The sequence below is a fragment of the Lepisma saccharinum genome, chromosome 6 (genome assembly GCF_977018435.1).
Source record: "Lepisma saccharinum chromosome 6, izLepSacc3.1, whole genome shotgun sequence".
Classification (NCBI taxonomy): domain Eukaryota; kingdom Metazoa; phylum Arthropoda; class Insecta; order Zygentoma; family Lepismatidae; genus Lepisma; species Lepisma saccharinum.
Window position 1 is genome coordinate 6,371,824 of NC_139234.1, and position 26,873 is coordinate 6,398,696.

Below are 26,873 nucleotides of genomic sequence, written 5' to 3' on the forward strand. Positions count from 1 at the left end.
TGGCCGAGCCGAGCCGGACACAGTCAGTGCAGTTCAGTGCAACGGCGACGCCACAACAGAAGGAGCAGTGTGTGATATGACTTGTAGAAACTGGATCTGTTATTGTACCGATGCGAGTATGGTGGTGTTTAGTCTTCGGAAAAAAACATTCGTCAATGGCTTAAGGCGTTTAAAGAAACTGGAAGTGTGGATTGGAAGGAAAGGTCCTATTCCATGGCCTCCAAGAAGTCCGGACCTTACTCCCTTAGACATTTTTCTACGGGGACATGTGAAGAACATGGTTTATGCGGAGAAAATTCAAGATGTCAACCATGTAAGGCAAGGAATTATCGCATCTGTGGCAACCGTCACCCCAGACATGCTGGCCAGGACGTGGCAAGAAGTTCATTTTCGATTTGTTGTGTGCCGTGCTACAAACTGGGCACACATTGGAATTTACTAAATTGTAAACAAAACTTGATAACATTACTTTCAAAAATATATAGTTACTTTTTCCTGAGTTTCAGTTTTTAATAAAATATTTAGCTTCAAAATCCCAGAGTTCTTATATAGATACCCTGTATAATAAACGAATTAATTCATTGATTTGAATTTTTAATTTGAATTTTGGTTTTAAGTCTACTTTATGCACAGTAAGTCTAATCGGGACTGGACCTACAGTTTAAAGTGGGATCCAGCGGTTATCGAACCCGGGACCCCTTGATTACAAGGCGACGACTTTATCACTACGTCACCGAGCCAGTTATAAAAATAATTAAATGTTCATCAACAATCAGGTATTGTTGAGAATGACGACTGTAGCTGCGCAACTACAATCGTAGTCCATGCGTATGTTCTATGATAAATTTATTTTACATCGTCTTAAAATGTTGGTGGCAAGAGGAATATTTTTGTATTGTGTTAGGTTAAAACTATTAATGCTATTTCTTATTTCTGTATCATTGCGTTCTGTTTGTTTGAGAAGTGAACGAAAGCATTTTCTGGAATCACTTGAAAAGTAGAAAAAAAAAAAAAAGGAAATTGGACTGTGCTGAAGTAAAATTACCCTTTGCTTTTTGCCACATGAAAGTCCAAACATGAAGAAATGGACAGTGTTTATTTAGTGTTTGCGACATTTCTTTATATTTCCATATCTCCACGACAAATTCCTGTTATCGTGTGCAAAAAGTGTTATGCAGATTCTTGTCATGTTTGTGTATGTGTGACAGAGAAAAAAAGAGAGAAAAGTAAAGTTAGGGCATAACTTATTTATTGAACAACCCTCGTAGAAAAGACACTTAATTTTCTTTGTCGTAGATCGTCTCAAACAAGCCACATAGTGTCTAATTTTCCAATTTCTTTTCGTTGTTCTAAATACCTGTGTAGTGACTAATATTCCTGGATTAGCTCAGAAATGCTTCAAAATTTGAGTGTGAAAGCCAGTACAAGCACTCGCCAAGGGGGCTGGCCGAAGCATTTGAAAATCTGTCCAGTGTTTCTTAGTGTATGATTCTCTTTGTAGCAAGAGTGAGAACCACACCTTTGTAGAACAAACACCGCTTGATGTGTATATGCTGCTATCCAGTTATCTTTAATATGAGGTGTTCCCTGAGAGTTAAGAAGATTCCACCACACACACACACACACACAAATAAAAAAAACACCCTGCAAAAACTTTCCAGAAATAACTAGTGACGCATCGAAATCGAAATATTATGGCAATTACTTAAGCGCCAATATACAACATCTATTTCCGAAACTTTAGAAATTATGATTAATTACTCCATAAAACTTATATAAAAAGTAATAACTGTAATTTCCTCGTGTCTCTCGTATTTTTTTCCCCAAAATTTGCATTTTCTCTTACTGTATGTTTGCATAATTGTTTTTAAGATTTAACAATTGAATTCATAATTGTGCCTCCATCTATTGAGGTTATGAGTCCTATTTATTTCATTGATATCGGAACAAGATGAGTGGATGACAAGTGAGGCAATTAATGGTAATCAATAGCGATTGGCTGACGAGTTTGTCATCTGGAGTATGTAAACTCATTGCGCTAGCCAATGTTCTTGATTTTTTAAGGAAGTTTACTTTTACAATATTCTTTGAATTCGAGTTACAACATAAGGTAAATCAATTTCAAACGTATTTCATGCACGTACAACACTGAGAAGCTGCACCAAAATATGGACTGAGATAATTTACGATGTTGTTCTTCCTTAAATAAATAATGCTAAATAATAGCATCTGGAGTTAAGCGAATTAGCAAGGCAGATCAACTCAGTATATTTATGGAACAGATGTGTGCACTTGAATGTGTCCTGATTTGTTGCCATTGGCAGACTTAAATCCCAGCGTTCTTCTGCAATGTACAGTGTGGTGGGAGAAATTCCAGCTTCTGTGCGCCAACACAAAACCCCCACACGTTTCACTTTGTCCTGTATAAAGCCATCAAGGAGTGAAAAGCTAATTGAAGCTGGCATTATCTCCATCAGACCGACTTACACTAGCAACGAATCAAAGTAGAATTTTCTGAGGAACACTTTATATTTACAATGTCATCTTACGCAATTTATACGTTGTACAAAGCAAGGACATTAAGATCTGGAAAAATTTCGCATTTCTTAAACAGACCACAGCCAGGCTTTAATATTACCCAACACCAATCTTAAATTAGACGGGTCACCATTTTATAAATGTATACAATATATAGGAACATCCACCCGAGAACACCAAACACGTAAAGCAGCCATTGAGATCTAGTCAAGTCTCATTTTTGGATTGCTTAGTCCTATGAGTCACACCTTGTAATAATTTACCACTCTTAAAGTTCAGTCCTTTCATTTTTCAATTACACCGGGAACCAATGCACACTTCAGTTTCGATTTGTTGTCAGCTTGGAAGGAACTATGGACTTCCCTTTCTGAAACAGTACGCCAGTGGCTAGCAGCAGAATGGTTGTCGTTTATTGTCCACCACGAGCGATCCGTTACGTAGTAAGCAAAGTGCCAGATCTCAATCCACTGCCAGTCGACGGAAGGAACCGTCCAGCCCGAAGTCATTCTTGGAGCGAGTCCTAGTGTTGCTGTAGGATTCGCTGGCTTTCTGCTTCTCTGTGGCAATCACCCAATCTCTCATCGATCCTGTCACGAACTCCACCCAGCGATCTGAAAATAAATTGATCCGTTCATTATTTCATACAACCGGCACATACCATACCGATGACATTCTGCTGCAAGGTGGAATACATAAAGGTGCGGGCCATTTGTGCATTCGACACTTCTTGCGTGACGTATGTTGCTGGACCAAAGAAATTTGCACGAAATGGCAGTTCTTGAGTTCCTTTCTTCCAATTCAACTAAAAGTGGAAAAATAATTTTAGGAAACTTTCCAAGTTACAGCACTATTACTCTTCACAAAATGAACGTCTTATGTTTGACGTCACATGTGTTCCTTGATCTGTCTCTTTATTCTACGTAATTTTTGCAAGAATATGAAGAACATTACACTATTTTTCATCTAATAGAATTTCATTCGTCTCACTTTTTTCTTTAATATCATATATGATATATGACAAATGGAAGCTTTGTATACGGGTAATAACAAAACCAGAATTACTTATAAGGTACATTAATTGTGCATATTGTGCATATTTTCCCTTCTTGTTGTATGAATAGGACTTTCTATAATCATGTTATTACTACACTTACAATTAATATGTATCTTAGATAAATGCTCATAAGTTATGGCACCGCTAAATTTATTTATCGAAAAATAAATTCATTTAAATAACTTCTACAGTTTTATAATCAGGGGTACTTTCTGTTAAATGCATTATAAGTAGGGAATGGATTTTAAGATACAGCACCTTTCCAAAAATATACCTGTTTTCATACCGATCGTTTGAGATATGTATTTTAGGACTTGAAATCAAGCAGAATGAACAAACTTTATTGCACCTTTTCGTTAGATTAGCACATTTATCCCCTTTTTACCCCCTCTCTGATGCTTCAGCACCTTTTTTCTTCCTTTTCTTTTATGTTTTGTTCAAAAATTGGAATGAAAAATAAATTTTCACCTTTCTTGAGCAGCTACATAAAATCCTATAGTCTCATTTTGTAGAGCAGAACGAGAGCTGTAAAATGGTGTAATATAATCATTGCATGCAAATAGTTCCCAAGATAATGTAGCAAAACCCGCGAGAGAAAACACGAACTTCAACAAAACCTATTCGGCAGAACCACAGTTCTCTCTGCGGTCCGCGCGCATTATATACAGAAGGCGCAGAAAAAGAGAGCATTGAATAAAGGCATTTTATCAGCACCCACTGGCGTATCCAGGGGATGGGTCCAGAAGTTCCGGACCCCCCCCCCAAATTTTGAAAATACTATGGTTGATTCATAATACTTCCCGATGAGACACATGATGTAGCAGATAGAGAACAATTCTTCTCTCTGTGTGTATGGTTTGTGAATTCTGAAAACAATATGCACGAAAGTTCTTATGTATCACCAGGTGTGCCCACAGGTGGAGGGGAGGCTCTCTTCAAATAATGTAAAATTCAACATTTATATATTTTTCCAAAATATATGTAAAAATTTTACACCTTAAATGCACCATATTTAATCCATTAGATAAAAAAAAGAAAATGTTTAAGGGCATTATCGAAAGGGGGGGGGGGGATATCCAATTCTTACATATTAGGCCTTAATTGACATTTGGATTCTGGGGGGATTCTGAATTAAACTTTGGGGGGGACAGTATCCAACTCTATGTCTTAGATTATGGGATGGAAATTTTGGTGGTAGGATTGAGTTTTAAATATAAATCGAGATATGAAGCTCTTGATAAAGTGTTAAATCTTAGATTGTCAAGGGATTTCTGTAGTAAAGAGAGAGTTCCAACATTAAATTTTGGAGACTGTATTTAGCGATATGGTATCCACAGGTTTTCAACCCCGAAGGTGCCAAAAAAGAAGCTAGAAAAGACTAAATGTGTCGGGATCCTGAGAAAGTATTGACACGCCATTCAATTAATATTCTTGAAAGCCTGCAAAGAAATGGATGAAGAAATTTTCTTTCTCGCTTCGCTTGCAATAATTTGTTGCGAGAATGTGGGCTTGGCTCTTTACTGAGGTCAATGTAAATTTTGTACTATAGCTATATTACAAGACATAAGCCATATTCTCGCCTCGCCGATGGCGCAGTGATCAAGGGATCCCGGGTTCGTTACCCGGTGAAGGCACATAGTGGTACGGATCCCACTTTAAAAACTATAGGTCCAGTCCCAATTAGCCTTACTGTGCATAAAGTGAACTTAAAACACCAAATCAACCCAATCCAATAAGCCATATTCTCGATATTCATCAATAACATAACTTATTTAAATATAATGATTAGGGTTGGTATACGACTTAATTTAAAGCAGGTGCACCATTTGAAACAAGAAGCTAAGGAAAAAGTTACTTTCGGTACTCACTGTCGTAATTAAATACTTTGTAGGGATTACAATATGGTTTGAGGGCGCGAATTATATGTTTGGGTGGGTGACGCATGACATGATTTTTAGGGGGGTGCGCCATTGGCCTTGGAGGGGATGGACACCCCTGTGTATCACACTGGGTAGTGATATGTCAGCTGAAAATCTGACATCAGTTCTTCTTAAACAATGGCACATATTTGGTCTTGACATGAAAGAATTCATGAGTCAGTGTTATGATGTGAGTGACAGATTTAATGGTGTGCAATCATGAATATATCAACAATACCCAAAAGGAATGTGTGCGCACTCTGTCAGTCATACTGTAAACGTAGCCCTATCTTCAGCCATGTCGAACTCCACCGTGAGAAACTGTTTTGGTACAGAAAGTAAAGTTTTTTTTGTGAGAATAATACATGCAGTGGTGAAATATAGTCGACGCGCTAGCTACGTTAACGACCAGCTGGCTTTGAGGTCGACGGAGCGCGCCCACCAGCTGCAACAATCAAATTCAACGCACTGTGTTGCCAAACATCTACTCTACGCCACCTTGTCCCTCCGCGCACAACCACCTTCGCACGGTCTCCACATTGAAGTTGCATAGTACGGCAACAGCGTATCCGCAGTCATGTGACCGAGACTCCACGTGGAGCAGACGAACAGAATGACCGCTGCGCCCATTGGCTGAAGGTTGAGTGTCATTGGACGAAAACAACTCGCCCGCTATTTATCCCCACCCACGTTTGTGGCGGCAGATTCTTTAGTTCTTCGTCGTTAACGGAGTGAACGCGTGGACTATACTAGAAACAATATATTGCATTATCTACCAGGCAGTAAAAAACACTATTTGTCAGTGTATGCGTGTCGAGTAATTATTAATATCATTATTTAAATATTTAATAGACTATTATTATTAATATATCACTGTTATAACGCTGTTTAATTTAAAACTTTATGGGACTTATGACATGCATTGAGGAATGGGCACCCTAGCCGGACGCCCCCCCCCCCAAATTTTATTTCTGGATACGTCCCTGTCAGCACCTTCTTTTGCACCTTTTTGTAAACATTTTCAGAACCTTTTTCCCCTTTCCCGGCTATAATATTGTACTTTAAAATGCTTTCCCTAATTAGAGCTTACTCTAATTTGTGCACCATGCCTGACACTCTACGAATGTTTTCTTGTTATTTTCTGTACTGTTATTTTTAGAACCTAAATAGCAGGGTAGGTTTACACAAAAATTTTAACAGAGAACAAGGGTTTCTTACATTTCTTTATAAACTTTCGTTCGAAATTGACACTATGGGTCTCGATACACAAATTACATCGTTTGGACATCGATTCAAAGATGTGAAGACGTAACTGACGAATCATATCCAAATTGTGGAATGACTGTTGGATCAACTGTTTCTGAGCAAAACTTAATCCCAAAGCAAAAAATTACATGATGTGTTGTTACATGTGTGGTTATTTTACCACGTAATTGCAAGCAACATGTGCAGTTACTGATAACAAAACAAACAAAATGACAATCCAACATCGTAACACAAATAACAACGATGGAACTTGCATGATTGCAAACCCGATGGGAACTCGTTTGCTCAAGTTATGACAGATGTACGTACAGTGGGATCCATGAGTATTACCGTGCAAATTGTCCATCACCATGTTCATGTACTTTATTTGACCTAATAAGAGCTTCAGGAATTAAATGAAAACTCAAAACAAGCTGTTGACAACTTCTGAACCAGCATTCATAAAAATCCATCGCTTAAAAACATATAGGATGTAAGAGAAAAATTAATGAAAATAGTCATGGACAATTTGCACGGTAATACTCATGGATCCCACTGTACATGTGTTCAAGAATGAAAACTGAAAACGATTTTTTCGGAAAGCGACTTTTATCTCACCTTGTATATAACCATGGACGTCCGCAGGATTTTTTCCAGGGGGGTAAACAAGGTATTTTTTCCAAGGGGGGCGGCAAACTAGGCACATTTCCCCCCATAATAGTATTGTCCCCTCAAAAAACATTGCTTCGTTTTGAAGTTATCATGTTCCTGCAATGCCCTTGCAATAATTATCATATATTACTGTGACTGAAATGAAATTCTGTGTGTGGAATATGTACTTTTTGGTTCCAAGGGGGAGGGGGCGTGCCCCTCCTTGCTTCCCACCTTCCGGACGTCCATGTATTTAACGATCAGCAATGGAACAGCGAGAAATCGCGAGAACGATTAGTGTAAGAAAATGAATGATTAAATTATTAATTATCTTAATTGTTTCTTTTTGTTAGCGTTAGTAATAATAATAAGTAGAAGAACAGCATTTCTACTAATGCTGCTGCTACAGCTACTTTTACTAAATAATAATGATACAAAAAGAGAGAAGATTTCCTAGCATTCCTTCCAAAGCACACTGCTTCTTACCGTGTATTTGTTGCAAGGTCTCACCTTCCCCACCTAAATCTGAGGGAAGGATCTCTTTTGGCACCATCTTGTGAAGTTCCGTGTAATCCTCCGTGTGGATGTATACCTGAAAGAGAGAATTCACGGATGAATCACTTCGAAACGAATCATCACCAGATCAGCAGCATATCATAAAGGGTGGACTCAAAAGTTGAGCTCTCTCTCATTTATCCTAAGATGCGAACGAGGCCAAAAACTGGGAAAACGTCTTGCTTCAAGTTGAAAACACTGCTGCAACAATAGTAATCCTCAAGTGAGTGTTATGAGCAGAACAATCTCAAATGGAAAATTATGCGCACATCCACCTTACCTACCTGATAATATTTGCATAAAGTATATTGTAGCGATTGTTTCAAATGCATTTTACACATTTAATAGTATAATAACAAAATAATAATTAACTCAATGCTGTGATAATACACATTGTGGATAACTATGTGCTTACTTATTTTCAGGACTGCAATAATAAATTAATAAATTCGTCAGAACCAAGTATTTCAATGTGCTTCAGTCCAAATTCTTCACAGATCTATGCTCCTTCTTGACACATTTCCTTATTAACCTATGCCTGTTTGTTACCAGTGATTTATCCACCTGTATGTATTCCATTTAGCTCCAAATGTAAGGTTGACCCTAGTCCAGCCAGGGACATTTTGCTGCACGTAGCCAGGAATGAAAACTCTGCTCGAGGGCCGAGACGCGTAGAAGCATCTCAAATGTGAAGTTCAGAGCACATTCACCTTATTTTCCTGAATTTGTACCCCAAGCAGAGGAGGGAAGAATGGAAGCAAGTGAAGAAGAGAAAAGAAACTTACCCGATCCAGTATTTTGCTTTTCACTACTGGTTTTATCAGTGGGATGATTTTGGCGACCAAATGAGATGCTCCGATGACATGGACCTGTTTTACTCTCTCTGGGTACCCTTCCTGAAAAGTAAGGTATCATATTACTATTGCTGAGATTGAGATACGGAATACGTAGGACAGAAACTTCCTAAATCATTAGTCCCCATCAGTATGCAATATTATCTGCAAGCGATTTTTTAAAACTTATTATGCGTTGTGTGGAGCCTCGAGACATAGAAGTTGAATTCAACCCCGCTTCTCGATGTGCCACAAACATGTGAGTAAGTTAGATTGGGGTGAGGTCCCAGCATGCGCACAAAACCAAGTTTCAGCAAAAGCTTGTGGAAGCGTGCTGTTGTTAATCTTACCGGTGCTTCTAGTAGCACAAATGCGCTGAAATCTGAGACACTTCTTCTTGAAACAAATAAATTCTAAATTTCGAAGTAATAATGACATTTTAAACCATAGGGCTATTCTTCCAGCAGAACACTAATGCATGCTTCGATACACCAGCAGTTCATTTTTACATGCAAGTGAAGGCTCAAACTACGTAAGATAACATCAGCATATGCCTCACGTTTACTATATTCGCCCTTTGTGATATTGAGAACCATTACAAGTTCCAAAGCATTCCATTTTAATGTATGACGTCATGGTTTAATTTGTACCGTACTTTCGAATTCTGGAAAGAGGCTGGTGTTGATGGAATTTATTGAATTAATTTTGTGTACTGTAAAAAAATATTGAACATACATAATTTCCCCAAATGGTTAATTCAAAATTTGGAAGTATGGTTCACAGTGAATATAAATCGTAAACGACCATCGTTAGGAGCATCACTTTACGTTAGTATCAGTAACTACAGTAACGATCTTGCATTTCTAAACCGGAAGGTTTATTGTTGTAAAACAGTTTTTCATCTCTTCATGTCCTGGGCATGGTCAATCCACACTTGACCATGCTTTTTTCAGATCCATTTTAATATGGACATTCATTCCTCATCTTGGCCTTCATCCAGGTGTTTTACCGCCAAGTTTCCCAACAACAATTGTAAGTTCTTCTACCCTTATTATTAATCATATTAGTTATTCCAATAGTAATACTATTGGGTGATGAATACTAAAAGTGAAATTCATTAATTTGTAATATTCTGTACTTGCCAGTTCTTCATCCTTTTAAGCCAAAACCATTAGACGCATTTTTTCACACAAAAGTAAGCATACCTGCAGATAACGAAGAAATTTCATAATAAGTGCGAAGGGGGCCTTGAATATATGGTCCATTCTAAACCCCCTGGCGTCGAGAATAAGAACGAAACCGGCCGTCAGCCCCGCAATGAGCATTCCAACGTCCAGCGATATCAGCGCTGATTTCATCATAGTCAGGTAATCAAAGTCGATGTCTGGATCCTTTATCCCCAAGAAACTTACTCGGTAACCCTCTGGAGTAAGTTTGGGTAGGTTAGCTATGTATCTGAAATATAAAGGAATGCGTAATCAGTACTTTATTTAGAAATTCGAAGTTACGACTTTACTAATGCTGCATGTGATTTAAAAGCACTTCAGTCAATTAATATTAACAAAATAATAATTAGCTCAATGTTGAATTGTATTTATTTTACATTTATGCAAGAATTTACATACAATTCAACCTAACTTAAACTACATATGGAATTTAAGTGCATAAAACTGTTAAAATTGACAATTCTGTTTTTTATACTATTGTGGGCTCGGCCGGGATATTCAACAAGAAGTTTTTAAAACGTCATACGAGGCAAGCTTTTTGAAAGAATAGCCTTATAATGTTAGATTTTTAGGCAATTAATTTCTTACATATTAAACGTCAACTTTGAAAAGCTTTCATTTAAAAATAATTACCATTATGTACAGATTTGTGAATCCTTCCCGTCGACATCACAAGAAACTTTTCGAACACCAACAGACCAGCCTGCATGCAATCAATTTTCCTCTTGCGTAACTTACCCAATGTTTCGTATTTTAAGTATAGATGGATCGCAAGGATCTCTACTGGAGTAGAATTCCGGATGCTTGCTTCTCAGCATAAATAGTTTCTCCAATTTTCTCTTCGTATTCTCCAGGCTGTACTTGCAGCTCCTCAGAAAGGGTAAGATGATTTCAGGCTCTAAGAGAAAGCACAGAAAGGAATACTCCAATTATCCAACCTATCCCATCAAAAGTAACTTTTCAATTAGTACAAGGATAACATGATTGAGCTGCAGCGTGCTTCATGGATATTAGAATCACAACCTGACCAGTTCATGGATTCAGCGCTGTGAATTCTTCTAGCGCACTAGATTTTACCTTCGAGTGTAACACTTGAGTCATCGATGGATATAGTTTGGTTCTCTTGTTGACCCGATTCAGCCAATCATCGGAGCTTTTATACTGTATCAAGTTGGCATTTCACAGATCTATCAGTTGTCCGAATTTCAAATTGAAGAGAACTTAAGTAAAGCAGATACAGTTGGAAGAGAGGCGAAGAGGAATACAGGATAGGAAGACAGACGGAAGAGATAGGGAAGAGAGGGACGCAGTTTCTTTCTCATTCTCATCCCTGAATATCTTCCACTTTTTCACCCCAAGGTTTCCACCAATCACAGAGTACGACTTACCTACGTCATCTGGCAGATGCTGCTCCTGCTCCAACCATTCAAGGATTTGCTCAATGTCCTTCTTCACCTGATCAGGGTCCTCTCCCAGCTCCTTCAGGATGAAGCGCTCTTCCTCAGGAGTCAAGGGATCAAAGAATGCCTTGGTCTGGTTCCAGGGGCGGTCTGAAATATCGAACCAGATCAAAATCAGAAGGGGGAAAAGTGCGTGTTATAGGCTATTTGAAAAATATATCCAAATATGTTAAAGAAATCTTCCAATTTACTTTCTATGTCAAGAAAGTGCTGATAATCCCCGTTTCCTAATCTTTGGGGGGGGGGGGGGTTGCTTAATTTACTTCACATTTTTGCCACTTTTGGCTAATCGCGAAGATGAGGATGAGTGATGATATTATGAAATAGATGAAGACACACTTAGAAAGAACACCCATGCCATGCGCATTTGGGACAAACAGACCGAAGTGAAACGATGCACGTTATTGAGAAAACGGCACAGTCCAAATGAAAATTTGTTTCCAAGTGAGACGTGTCCCTTGTTGCCTGTCGCGTGACGCTTGTGTCTGAAGGTTCCCTTCATCCCCGAAATCATAGTCTGGATAGAGATTTGAAATTGCTTGACTTTGTTTCCAAGTCCACTTTAAACATAGACACGCTAATTGGGACTGCACCTAAAGTTTAAAGTGGGATCCCAGCAACTATGTGGCTCCACCGAGTATCGAACCCGGGACCCGCTCCCATTTCCCACCGCCTCTCTCATAACTTGCACTATATTGCAAAGACTTTATTAAAATTTATAGCGCAAGTAATACCCTAGAATTGCTGAGAGTTTTGTTTCTTAATCTACGGAAATGCAATCGCTAGATAAATGTGAGCTGAATTTGAAGCTTTCGCAAGAAAAAAATCGTGTATCGTCAGTCATATTGAAGCTCGTTAACAGATTTTGTTTAAATGCACAACCAAATTGGTCATACGAAGTTGAATCGATTTTTTTTTAAATCCACTTTATGCACAAATAAGCTAATCGAGACTGGACCTACAGTTTAAAGTGGGATTCCAAACGCTGTGCAATGTAGCTCCACCAGTCATCCATAGTATCATCAACTATAATAATTTCAGCTCAGAATATTTAAATTCACGGTACTTATCGTAGTTAAAACGTTTGCGACCTGTCCCATCTTCCTTCATACATTACGATTGTTGTAAAAAAAAATCTAAAGTAAATTTTTACCCAATAAATGCCCTAACATTATTGTTATTTTAGATCCTTACACTGCAAAAATGTATTCTAGGTAAAGTATTGAATGAAGTACATATTGTAAAATAGGGGTGAATAATTTATCTTTCCAAATCACCCGATTTCGCTCAAATGCAATACATTTCCATTCCTTCGAGATACAGTATGCGTTTCAGCTCAACCGTGGTCTCCCATTGCCAACCCCCCTACCCCCGCTTTGCCCTTCATAAACAACGCATCAGTCGTTTCCAGAGGGGGCCACTCCGCGACTTGCACGTTATTGGCTAGAGCTTGTGACGTCACCAAGCGGACACGAACGGAAGAAAGCTATGCCTAGAATGTAGCAGATGGCCCATGAAACGCTGTGTTTTCTTGAATCTTTTGATATTATACATCAAAGCTGTTAATTTAATTTGACACAACAGATCAAATACGTGATAGAAGAATCCACTTATTCCGAAACAATGCATAGTTTATTTTTCAGACATTATTATGCGTGATATCTTGTCCCTGTAGGCTGTAGTCCACTGCCGGCTTTTCTTTCCAGATAACCTATTGCATTTATTATAAATGTCTAATTCTAAGGAAAGTTCTTGTCCGGGCATATTCTGATATGAATTTTTACTGAATGTCCTGGAATTTACCTTTAATACAAGGGTTGGAACTTAAATAGTGGCAACACTGCTGTGGAGACACTATGCAATGGAATGTAGTAGTGGCGCTGATAGCACACATTGTTGACATACCTACCTTACCTCCGAGCAAATGGACTCGCCCGTCCCACATCACAGGCAGGCGCACAAGCGAGGGAAACACAGTCACTTGTGAGCGAGCGGTCTAACGTGAAGGTCACTATGTTTTCCAAACAGGAACAACGGAGTTGGATCAAGATTGAATGTGCCAGAGGTCGTACAGCACGACAGTGTCATCAAGGGCTTCACAGGCGTGCGGGGAATCGGCATTGCCGTACAGAACAGTGGCACGGTGGGTAAAAGCCTTCAACGAAGGTCGGCAAACTGTGGTAGACATGCATCGGGCAGGTCGTCCTAGCGTCTCTGAAGAAGAAGTGCAAGCTGTTGCCGCGTTAGTGGACAGTGATCGAAGCATGACGATTCGTGAGCTCACCCACGAAACCGGATTAGCGCATACGACTGTGCTTCGCATCCTGAAGGAACGCCTGGGCATGCGCAAAATTGCATCACGATGGGTTCCGCATGAGTTGACGGAAATTCAGAAATGGATGCGTTACGACGCTGCTCAGACGCACTTGGAGCGCTATGAGCGCGAAGGTGAGGGTTTCTTACGCCGTATCGTAACACTGGATGAGACATGGGCCAGATCTTACGAGCCAACACTGAAACGCCAATCCAACGAATGGCGTCATTATGGGTCGCCGCGAAAGTCGAAAGTGCGTCAGAGCCCCAGTGTGGTGAAAGTTATGGTGATTCTCGTGTACGACTGTGATGGTGTTATCCTAACGCATTACGTTCCTCCACGGCAGACTGTCAATGCCCAGTATTACTGTTCATTTTTGGAGCATCAACTGCGACCAGCTTTGCAAAAGAAGCGGCGACACTTTCTGCGCAACCCACCCATCATTTTGCACGACAATGCACGGGCGCATACAGCGCAAACTGTGGCTGCTCTGTTCGGTCGATGGGACTGGGAAGTACTGTACCATCCACCATACTCCCCGGACTTAAGTCCTTGTGACTTTGATTTGATTCCGAAGATGAAGGAACCACTTCGTGGCATTCGCTTCAGAACTGTTCCAGAGATTCAACAGGCAGTAGACCGCTCCATTCGCACCATCAACAGAACAGGCTCTGCTAACGGTATACTACGCCTTCCACATCGCTGGCAACGGGTTCTACACAACGCTGGTGACTACTTTGAAGGACAGTAACAGATACAAACATGTAACTCTTGTGTATCGGTTGTGAATAAATAGTTGCCACTATTTAAGTTCCAACCCTCGTATATTTACGTTACTTTTCATATTCTCCAGTTGATCGCCACGATGAAGTTAAATTTGTGTTTGTGTTTTTGTTATTTAGCGTCTTCTTCCACTTTTGGCTAATCGCGACGAAGAGGATGAGTGATGATTAGTTTAAATTGATGAAGGGATACTCGCAGCAGCCACGTATCCAAGGGGGAGCTTAAGGGGCTCGAACCCCCCCGAAAGTTTGCGGTTTACAATAGATAAAATGAGGTTTTTGGTTTCTTGTGGTGTGAAATAAAATAATGTGACGATAATTTAAGGAGAGAAATAATTATCGAGTGAAGCACGTATCCAAGGTGGGAATCAGTGGGCTCCAGCTCCCAAAATTAGGTTCATGGCTTCTTGAATAATGTGATGATAATTTGAGAGAAATAATTATCGAGGCAAGACACAGAATGTTCTATAACCCTGTTATTGTAAATAGCGCGTATCCAAGGTGAGATCAAGGGGCTGGAGTCCCCCCTTATTTTTTTCAGTTTACACTACATAAAATTAGGTTTTTGTTTTCTTGAATAGTGTGCCGATAATATAAGGAGAGAAATACTTACCAAGGCAATGTTCTATAACCCTGTTGTTGATAATATTGCATTAAAACTTTTCTTGCGCTTTCGGTGTTCTCGCAGCACTACGCAAAGACTTGTCAGCATTTGGAAGCTGCAAACGTAGCACCACACGTAGGGCGATTCATGGTATTTTTTTAATCTCTGGAAAGCGCGAGAGGGAAAGTTCTTGAATAAGAGAAGGAGTCGAACTACTGGCAATATTGAGAGGGCGGTGGAGTTTGGCGAAGGTCGCTGTGAAAAGCGCTTAAATTTAACATTTTTTTTTTTAACATAACGTTTTAGGACAAAAATTTGCCGGAAAACACAAAGTAAACTTCCTTTATAAAACTTTGAGTACATGACACATTTATGCAATTTCAATTTGATAAATGTGCACAAATTGCATTATTTTTTTCCAATTTCCCATAAGAAAATACGTAAATAAGCACAGAATAGTTTTGCGATTTGCGGGTAGCACAAACGAAAATGGCCATTATGATGCATACTAACGTAATGTTCAATTCTTTTATGACCAATGGGCTTTTCTTTCAAAAGACACTTACACAGCCAAAAATGATTGTTTAAATACTCATGTACTATCAACGGCGAAAGATACGGCTGCCAGCATGTTCTGAAATCGCAAGCGGTTCGCCACTTGGCCACTAGATGCCTCTGTTGCAAAATTGCCCCAGGCTGACGGGGAGGGCTAGTTCGCGCGGGTGTTTGAATCCTCTGCACAGCTGGGTTCCGTCCCCTCGTCGTCAAAGGTCTCTTAGCTGTCACTGGTTGAATTATTGCCTCTTTCGCAGGCAAGAAACCAAGAAAGCAGGAAGATCATCCGTTTGTGTATGTTTAGGTGTATATTGGTTCAGATCCCACTTTAAACTGTAGGACCAGTCTCAATTAGCCTTTCTGTGCAAAAAGCGGACTTAAAACACCAATTCAATCAAGCAACACAAATATGAAATATTAAATCTAGTTTTTGTAAAATTTGGTTTATTTTACTTCACTTTTCTGTCACTTTTGGCTAATTGCGAAGATGGGGATGAGTCATGATGATGAAATTGATGAATGGACACTCACAAACATCCATACCCAGGCCGGGATTCGAACCTGGGACCCTTGGTATCGTAGCGCGATGTGCTAACCACTCTGCCACGCATGCCGGCTATTAAATCTACATGGAAAGAGTTTCTGCAGCATGTTTGAGTTGAGTCAAGCAAATTTCATAATGTGTAAGTATTATCGCAACATGTATTCAAATATGTACTAATACAGAGCTAAGGCCTACCGACTGACTGCCGGCCTCTCTTCCACCTGCAGAGGCGGGGATCATCCAACCTGTTACGAGGTGACGTGTGGTCAGCACGACGACTCCCTAGTCATTTTTGGAAGTTTCCATGACCGGATTACGCTACTCATTCGTAGCTCTCCAATTTCCTCACAATGGTGGGTGGTCACCGGTCCCATACACAGTCCGAAAACTCAGAAGGAAAGTTGTTACGCTTCCCCTGGGAGACTCGAACCTGCGCGTTCCGTAGCCAGAGCCCAAAGCATGACGTCTCTTAGGGGCACGGTGTGCTACTAAATATACACTAAGTTTTAAAAGCAAAAGTGCCTTCTGCGCGTTGTAACATGCTATGAATGAATATAGGGATTATAATTCACAATCCCGGCTATTTATGAAGGTGGTGTTAGCATCACGTTCCGGCCCCCAAAATACTATTTTTTTAGACCCCTGGTGAACCTCAAAGCAGTTTTCATGCAAGGACGTTGCTGAGAAAATCCCCCTCGAGACCAACCACCCTGGGAACAGAATCCTCGTCGTCAGCGTGACAGTCAGATTATTTACCGACTGAACCAAAGAGGCTTATTAAAGCACATATAAAATAAATTGTAGCCAGCAAAATAGTATTATATTTGTACGATATCTTTAAATTATAATATAATAGACGTGTATACAACATATTATATTGATAAAACAAAAATTATTGATAAAATTTTCCTTGCTTTGATAAGTATGCTTTACATTGAATAGCTTCTTTGTGCATTATTTACATGACAGCTGTTCTCATTGATTGACGAGAAGATTGAAAGGATGTGCAGGGGAGAAACGTCTGTCCTGTAAGTCGCACATTATATTTTCAGCACAATTTCTCAACAAACGCACATAAAGTAAAGTAACACAGTGCAATTGTTAATTTGTGTTGGCTACTTACGAGATGTTCAAAGTATTATTTTCGCGGGCGATGTTTCAACTTCAAATCTAATAAATCTTATCTTGCTCTCAATATTCAATGAAGCAATACTTAGAGACAGAGTTCCGATTGTGTAAAGGTTTTTGAAAGTTGCATACGTGATGATACGGAAGGCGAGTGTGAAAGTAAGGCGCAACCACGAATTTTTGTCTGGAGGGGGCAAGTACTAGGATAAACGTACCAATAATAAAAATAGTAATAATAATAACATTAATAATGATCTTATTATTACTAGTGGTAGTAGTAGTAGTATCAAAGACGTTATTATTCTCATAAATTACGCAAAAGGGAAGTAGCTACATATAACATGTGTAACTTTCATATGTTTTACACATATGCAACATGGAGCGACATAAAATAAGAAAATACATATGCAAGATGCTAACACTAAATTATGTACGTATTCAAAGATTATTCATTACATATATACAAAACATATTATTTAAATACATCACATTACATAAAACAATTATATTGCGAGCGAAGCGAGAAAGAAAATTTTTAGATCGAATTTTTGCAATTTAAAACAATATTGAATTAATAGGGAACAAATAATATCACATGGCGCCAAGGCATTCTCTCTTTCACAACTTTTTTTTTTTTAATTTAGACTATTTGGCGCCCATGGCCGACTCCCGCCGCCCCTTAGCTACGGCTCTGAACTTGACGAGACTGAGAAAAGCAGGCACTGCAAGCGAAGCGAGAAAGAAAATTTTACGAAATGTATTTTTATTTGTATAAAATTTGAAATAGAAGGAGGTAATTGCTCCTCTGTGCCCCTGCAGGTGCCTTTGGCCATAAATGTTTGCCCCTCCTAGAATTGACTTCCGTCGAAGGTTGGGGGCAATGCCCCCTGCGCACTCCCCCCCTGTGGTTGCACCACTGAGTAAGTCCGAAATTTGGAGGAACAAATTGAATCAATCCTGCTGCGGCAACTTGTTTTTTTTGGGAAGCGATTATCACTTTATTCCAGGCGATTTTCTTCTATTATTATTGCACGTGGCAAGAACACAAACAGGATAATTTGTTCACATTCTATCGGCATTCAAGAAAAGGTGTGTATAAGTAAATAATCGACCCATTTATCTCAAGCTTCCGTATACGCTAACGAAGTAAGTTCCATTCTGTCCTGTTAATGACGTCATAGCGCGCACAGAATCATGGGAAAAAATCTCGGAACCTCCGGAATGGCCTACCTAATAAAGGTACCTTGAGTCGTTTCATTTACAAATGACAAATCAACTGATGTGTAATACTCTATAGGCTCACAAAATGTAACCTCCATACAGGTCTGAAAATTTCAAAAATAACCAAAAGGTGAACCATATCGTTGCGAAGGGCATTTGAACTATTTATATACATATATTGGGTTCCACACTTCGTAACTGACTCAGAAAGAGCGGTTCGGAGGTCAGATTCCACCAACTATATCTCAATAATATATTTTTCCTTTCGAAAGTAGGCTCTAAAAAGTTAACACGCCCTTTTTAGCCTTGGTGTAGCATGTGAACATTTTTTTCTCGTTTTTAAATCACATATCGCATGTCAGCGGAAGTCTTTCAAGGTCATCGACACGTTTGACTTTCAGTGAGGACGGTTTGTCCTCTGACGTCACTACCTCTGGTGTCTTACGCACAATTGTTCATGTATATCTCATCTCAGTAAAAAGATTCAGGCCCAGAAACTATATTGCAATACAACACCTTCAAGTGCAAGGAAAAGCAATGCAGTTTGTTACACTGGGCTGGTTTTTTACAAGACACATCCCAGCCACGCATATCAGGCGATCTGCAATGAATCGCTTCATTTCATACGAAGAGGAAGGCAAACGTGCCAACTAACTGTACTGTCATTGGCTTACGAGAAACGGCGTCAACTCGATTTTCAAGAAATTTGGTCGGGATAGTTTACACCATCCGCCTGGCGGCGCTAGTGATCCCTTAGCTTCACAGGTGTAAGCGACGTATCCTGTTTCGCGGCAGAGAAATCAACGTATTTCACGATGTTTTACGATGCCTATGCGATTCTCTTATAATAATAATTACGTTTATCGCTCTTAGTTGCTTGTAATTCTATGAAGTATGATAGTGTTATTATTTTAACGCATGCAATTTATCCCCCATGAACAGTGGCGTACCCAGGATTTTCGAAAGGAGAGGTTACGTATATATTTTTTTACTAATCAGTCCTCATTTTGCCACCTTTTTCTTTACTTATTTATTGAAATTTCCAGTACAGCACAAGCCATTTTAAACCAGAAGGAAACAACAGTAAAACAGTAGACTAAGATTAGAAACATAAAGAAAGGATAACATAAAATAAACCATAATAAACACAGCAAAACAGTACCAACGTAAACAGATCAGTTTCACAAAAGCATCTATGTTGGTGATAGAATATAAATATGAACTGAACATATCTATTTGGTCTGAGTTGATATTGAACTGATTCGATAGCCTATGGAATAACGAACGTTGTATGAGTGAGAGCCTGGGAGTTGTAGTGTGGAAAGTTTGCCTTTGATGTTCTTTTTTTTAGGAATACTGGGCCAAAGAGGGATTATGACCCTCTCTAAGCCCCCTTAGGCACGCCACTGCTCACAAGGGTTACTTAATTTCTACATTAAATATATTTTAGAACTCTCTTTTCTTGCAAATCGAAAAAAAACTCCCCATTAGGTCATCATCCAGACATGGGCGTCCGGAAGGGGGGCAAGGTGGGGCAGTGCCCCCCCTGGAAAATGAAAGTAAACCAAAAATTATAAATTTCACACATATAATTTCATTTCAGCCACAATCATATGTGTTAATTATTGCATGATAATAAATTCAAATTTAAGCTATGCTTTTTGAGGGAACAACACTATTATTGGGGAAAATGTGCCTTGTTTGCCCCTGCCCCTGGAAAAAATACCATCCTATCCTTGCCCCTCCCTGGAAAAAATCCTGTGGATGTCCATGCATCCAGACGCATTGAGTGCTTTATGGACTCGCCTGAATATATTCCACTTAAGAATTAAATAGATTAAAATATTTCTACCTTACCTGCGTTGAAATGATTGAGGCTCTTCACTTTTTCCATTTTTGAAGGGAACTCGCTAGTATCGCTGTCGCTATGTGAAGTGGCGAATGCAACTCAACAAGAACTGCCGAAACAAAGAGGCAAGGACAATGTTCTCTCGAGAGCGTCACTTTCCGTTCAAGGTCACGAAGAGCATGCGTTGTCTTCCCATGCAATGTGCTTAAACAAGCAAGGTATGACTGAGAATAAGTCGTAAATAAAGGGAAGCATGAATCTAATCGCCATATTTTATTATAAGCAAGGGTCATGAATAATTATGGACATTTTTCATAACAGCATCAGATTATGTAATCTTCTGCATCGTTGTTTTTTTCCCTCCTTGCAAGGATAATGAGGTCACGGTCACTTCGAAACAGCTTTGACACTGAGGAAACCAGTTTCACTTTCGCGAACCGTTACTTCCGAACCAGTTCTTTATAATGAACTGTTCAAAAGAACTCTGCGAATGCCTTTCTTGTATTGTTTATATTTTACGTTGCCTTTCTGACACTTTTTGCTAGCCGCGACGATGAGAATGAATGATGATTTGTGATTACATTTATGAAATTGAAGAACACAGATGGAATCGTAGTTAATGGAGTCGATAGAGGAAGTTACACCTGCGCCGAATTAAAAATGGGTAAAAAATTTGGAACATTAGCTACTGTGTCAAAGGGGGGGGGGGCATTACCAAATTTCCTTTCAGTAATAATATAGGGCTATATTATTATATATAGACACTTTCAATGTCTTATAAAACAAAAACTATTCGTAATATCGACATGAATTTTGCGCTGATAGGTTGAGGAACTGTGGAAATTTCGATATGACACATTGTTGGTGTTTATTGTTGTCGCTTATTGTTGTTCAGGCCGGCTAAGCTGTTGAAAAATCATACTGCGTTCTTGAACTTGCCAAAACAAACTCCGCTACTGTCGTACAACGACATTTTCGAATACGTTTCGGAAAACCAGCACCTACTAGACAGTCGATCTACGATTGGTACATAAAATTTGAAAGAACAGGGTGTTTATGTAATGGCAAATGTCCGGGAAGACCCACCGTGTCAGAAGAAAAAGTGGATCGTGTCCGTGCTGTTTTGCAGCGAAGTCCACAAAAGTCCACAGCAAGGGCGAGAGTGGAACTACAAATGCCACAACAAATTATTATGTGTGCTCAACATTCAGAAAAAGTTTTATTTTATTCCACAACCTTCCAAAAGTGTAGACACAGGTACATGGGCGTATTTAAGGGGGTGTTCAACGGGCCCAACCCTCCCTTATGGTTCAATAAAATTACCAAATTACCTGTTTTATCCGCTTGTTCATTAAAATTTCTTCGGACTTATTTCATTCTCCTCAATTCGTGACGCATAGAACGGGATACGGATGGGAAGAAAATTACGTAATTTCACACACTAGCTGGGACTATAGATCAAATGTCTGAAATTTCCTGATAATTTCGGAATTTCTGCAATAAGAAATGGCATTGGGATTGTCAAAGCAGTTATATTTTTTTTCCTTCGAGTTTTCTTAAAGGAATTTGGTTTTTAAAAACGCAGTACAAGAAAACCAGGCAAACACCGTAATATTTGACACAAGATGAACAGAAAAGCATCAATACTAAGTAGCGTGGCTTGTGAAATTGTATTCACATGTACAATTTATTTACAATTTTTACTAGTAGAAGAGAAATATCTCAGCAAGCTCTTCAGTTTCTTCACTGTGTAACCTGTGGAGAGTTTGAAACATCTTCACTTGTTCTAACCAATTTGTTTTCATGCAGTGCAAAATTATGTTGGGCACCTAAAAGGGGTACTGTGAACATATCAGTATTCTAAACGAGATATTAAAAAAAAAAATGCACCCCCCATGGATGTCTGTAGATTTTTTCCACAAGGTATTTTTCCATGGGGCATATTACCCCGATAATAGTGTTCCTCCTTCACAAAACACCACTAAAACATCACTTGAATTTGAAATTATCGCATTCCTGCATCCCCATTATAATAATTAATGTAAATTACATAACTGAAATCAAATTATACGTTTGAAATTTATACTTTTAGATTGGCATTCGTTTTCTAAGGGGAAGTGTGGCCATCCTTGTCCCCCTTCCAGATGTCCATTCCCCTATACGAGTATTATACGTACAGTGGGATCCATGAGTATTACCGTGCAAATTGTCCATGACTATTTTAATTAATTTTTCTCTTGCATCCTGTGTGTTTTTAAGCGACGGATTTTTATGTATGCTGGTGCAGAAGTTGTCAACAGCTTGTTTTGAGTTTTCTTTTAATTCTTGAAGCTCTTATTGTGTCAAATAAAGTTCACGAACATGGTGATGGACAATTTGCACGGTAATACTCATGGATCCCACTGTACATTCACCTAGAAATTTAGTGTAGAGGAATCTTATTGCCGTTATTAAACGATATTCTGTATTTTCAAGCTGATGAAAGTTCAAAGCAACTACGAGTTAAGGGGTGCAGTAGACGGACATCAATTCTGGTGGGGGTGAAACATTTAAGTAAAAAGAAGCAAGGCTAAGAGTACCAGGACAAAAGGACACTGAAGATATTAGTTTTTACGTGTTTCTTGCATTATTTCTTCCAGATAGCCAAGAAAACCTGCAGTGGGGCACAGAGGGGTACTTGCCCACTCAATTTAAAATTTTATCGGGAGTTGGCCCTCGGCGCCAAACAATCTAAATGAAAAAATGTAAAGAGAATGCCATGGCTCACCATGATTTTTTTGTGCCCTATTAAGTCAATATTGTTTTCAGTTTGCAATAATTTGGATCACAAATTTTTCTTGCTCGCTTCGCTCGCCTTTTCCTTCTTTTCTGTACTGCATTGTAAATTACTAGAAAGAGAGAAATAATAACAACTAAGAAGTTCAGACTGTTGCTGCTAAACAGTTTTGTCTTAAATGCAGGAACAATTGTTTGGAGGCCGCCCCCCGTGCTGGAGTGGCTAGCACATCACGCTACGACGCCAGGGGTCCCGGGTTCGAATCCTAGCCTGGGCATGGATGTTTGTGAGTGTCCATTCATCAATTTCATCATATCATCACTCATTCCCATCTTCGCAAATTAGCCAAAAGTGGCACAAGAAGCGAAGTAAAATAAAACAAATCAATGAATCAATCAATCGATTGTACGATGCGGCACCTGAAGACATGCACCGATCGAGGTGAAATTTTGCACACGTATTATTGAGCACACATTTCAGAGACAATTTTTATCAATTTTGCTGTTGTTATGGGGAGGATGAATTGGTTATGTAATGTATTTAAATAATATGTATAATATTATATATATATACACACACACACTCATCCTCAATGCAATAAAACTAAACGAGTGAGATAAAATGAGGGTTTTCTTTCCAGACTGAAATTTCATCAAGGGTTTTGTCCCCCACTAATCAGATGGTCTGTGCATGCCTGCGTCAATGATATACTTCGAAATAGATTTCTGTTTCTTCTTACGAAGTGTACAGAATATGATAATGGATTTGTACGTTCGTACATACACACAACTTGGACGGGTCCAGCACCTCCACCCCCCCCCCCTTCGCTCCCCAACAAACTTCAGGTCAGCTGTGTCCCAGATTTTCACTTACGAAGTATAGCAACCCTAATCATACCACCTCCCCCTTACGTGAACTATATATACGCCCATGAGCACGTATCTTACACCGGGGTTGGATTGAATTTGATTATGGTCTGGATGTATGCCGTGAGACACAAGGAGCAAATGTTGAACATCTGTGAGTTCCCGAAACAAAACTTAAAGAATTACTTTATAAAACAGTGAGAAGTGTTTCCTGATAACATAAATAGTTTTGGATTTATAAAGCATTGAAAGTGTCTATTTCGTTTGTAGTAGCCCTGTATAATGTGTTATAAAGCGTTATGTGATCGACTTTCGATCTCTCTACCGAAGTTCCCCGTTCGGGTCTCGACCCGACCTGAGCATGGATGTTCTTTTTGTGAGTGTCCCTTCAACAATTTCATCTAATCATCACTCATCCCCAGTGGCGACAATTGGGTGCCAAAACTGTGGTGGGCAAGGACGGTTATTTGTTTAGTTTCTCTTGAAAGACAAAGATGAGATAAATAACCAACCAATCCAGTATGTTGTGTATTGATGGAAAATGATGTGTTTCGTTTTTATGCAAGGATAGTTCCCTAAAAATTGTCTAACCTTTGATTACATTGGAATATAATATATTATCTAAATTAAAAATGCACTCTTTTTAATCTATGTTCGACAAAATACGAGAATTGATACCATACAGACGGAAACGTAGTATTACTGCAAATCATTAAGATTTAACGACATAATGATTTTATTTAAGTTGATGCTAAAAAGTACAAATCGTACTTTCAGTTACGATTATTACAACTAAATAAATATATAATTGGTGGTTGTTTATTCAATGAAATACGCACCTCGCACCCTCCCCATCCCTCACAGTACGCTTCGCACCCCATCCAGTCACATGAAGTTTATAATTATTGTTTTAAAACAACTGTTGTATACGACTTGTTCATGATAATATTTTATGCAAGGGCCAGGAATATTAGTTCGTGGGTTTTAGAATTTCCGAACTTCTCAATTTGTAATTATTTACGGAATTATTATTTCGCACTCATGGAATACCTTCGGGATAGACCGATTAAAAAAAGAAGCATAACGCCTCCCTACGCCACGCACTCTACTAGGTGCAACGGGGAAACAACAAAAGAAAACATAGTACATAGGTTGGGGAGGACAGATACTAATCAATTATGGAATTGAGCCTGTGGTCGAGACATACTTTTCCTTGATAATTGTATCTGAGCGATACGGTCATGACAAGGCAACTCGTCTTGTGTGTATTTCTTGCTGTTTGCTTATTGAACACACACAACAATATCTGCGATGCTGCGTCATTGATAACTGTTGAGGATTCAAATCTGTAAGTGGATCTTCGATAACAGGAAAGCTTTGAACTTGGGTCACGGGTTTCTCGCCAAACATACAAAGGCAACCGATAATTCTAGAACATTCGGGGATAGATGTTGGCTTAATTTGAAGGTAAGCTTGTGACGCAGTCTTATTCTATTCCTGTAAATATTACCAGCTGTTTGGTTAATTACATATGTATATGTGTGTGTGTGTGTGTTGTTGCATGGTGAACCCAAAAGAGATTAAAGAAAACAGTTCATGTACGTGAACAATATCTGGAAATTCCACAGAAGAATATTTTCACCACTGAAATTTTCGTCTTAAACTCTGATAACCCTCTAAACGAAACACCACATACGTTCAAAATACCACATGTCAACTCGTCCCACTTGTTTTCGTGAACTGACGTTGATAGTTTGTGCAATTCCGCATCTTTAACGCACCCACACCTCCAACTGCAGTAGCGACCTTCCTAGATTAACGTTATATATATATAGCCTATAACTTCACATACATTACTTTCACGGCTTTCATTACAAAAAATATCTTTAACCTATCGTAAAATATTGACAAAGAGGGAAACTTATTCTCACATCAATAACCACACACGACAGGCCCAAAACATTTTTGTGTGTGTTCGGAAATTTCCTTGTGAACAAAACCACTGTTCAGGGGCGGTTTTTCCCAATTAAAGAGTTACAATCTCAATTCAAAGTCAAAGCACTTGTTGAAAATGTACTGCATAAAACTGTTAATATTATTATTCTACAGAAAATCACGAACCTCCTGCTCAATGTTACGTAATCTAATCATAGTCGATAAATAAGTATACCGGATGGATCGATTTATATGATACCATCTTGGAATAAGATTGAAGATTATTCACTTACATTTTACATGGGAGCTAGACCTGCCACTGTCCAAGATTCTGTCATCTTCCATTACAGTCTCTAGATGTCACTACTGTAGGTCAGCTTTCCATTTTAACTGAGAATTAAGCAATATCCCCTTTTTGCTTGTTGTAACCTCACAGCTAAAGTACCTCAAACAGCACTGAATCACCTCATTTAGAACCTGAACTTAAACTGACGACATCAACAATTTATGTCTCCAATTACGATTGAGAACGTGATGTGTATGCAACTCGACTATTAACAAACCATTCACGTTTGCTAAATTTGTTCGTTGAATTTAACTGGCATCATTCATGGTACAGGATTTGATTCGATTTTTTCAGAACCGAGAATTCACTAAATAATTGCTGGATACAAGCTGTATTTTTGTGGCTGCAAAGCAAGACAGTCACAATATCTGTTATTACTAAAATGTAAATAACGGCGAAGTAGATAATGCCGCGAAAAAATGAAAGTAAGTGTTCCATTAAACACAGCATTTGACCTTCAGTATCTTCAAAT

The 26,873-nt window shown here is 39.0% G+C and overlaps 2 protein-coding genes across 4 annotated transcripts in view; one reads left to right on the forward strand and one right to left on the reverse strand.

The window, feature by feature from the left end:
• Positions 1–1,444: 1,444 nt before the first annotated feature.
• LOC145988528 (alpha-tocopherol transfer protein-like) lies at positions 1,445–26,457 on the reverse strand. 2 transcript variants are annotated; one of them, XM_083123427.1, is made up of 7 exons: positions 26,349–26,457; positions 11,410–11,571; positions 10,760–10,919; positions 10,001–10,250; positions 8,748–8,858; positions 7,894–7,999; positions 1,445–3,149 (listed from the first exon to the last, which is right to left on the reverse strand). In XM_083123427.1, exons 1-7 carry the CDS (start codon positions 26,398–26,400, stop codon positions 2,998–3,000), a joined length of 993 nt encoding a protein of 330 aa, XP_082979553.1. In that variant the 5' UTR covers positions 26,401–26,457; the 3' UTR covers positions 1,445–2,997. The 2 variants fall into 2 exon arrangements, with proteins under 2 accessions (XP_082979553.1, XP_082979555.1); XM_083123429.1 differs by lacking the exon at positions 26,349–26,457 and adding an exon at positions 20,487–20,661.
• Positions 19,375–26,873, forward strand: part of LOC145988527 (beta-glucuronidase-like) — a 33,301-nt gene continuing 25,802 nt past the window's right edge. The window contains exon 1 of one of the 2 annotated variants that reach the window (XM_083123426.1): positions 19,375–19,396. The gene's annotated coding sequence lies outside the window, so the exon portion shown is untranslated. Of the gene's footprint in view, positions 19,397–25,438; positions 25,588–26,873 lie in introns of those variants that run through there. The other variant, XM_083123425.1, reaches the window with a different exon arrangement.

Coding starts and splice junctions, on each gene's coding strand:
- LOC145988528 (XM_083123427.1), bottom strand. CDS start 26,400: ATGGAAGATGACAGAATCTTGGACAGTGGCAGGTCTAGCTCCCATGTA. Junction 11,572..26,348: donor GTCTAGCTCCCATGTAAAAT/GTAAGTGAATAA, acceptor TCGATATTTCAG/ACCGCCCCTGGAACCAGACC. Junction 8,000..8,747: donor AAAGCAAAATACTGGATCGG/GTAAGTTTCTTT, acceptor TCTCTCTTTCAG/GTATACATCCACACGGAGGA.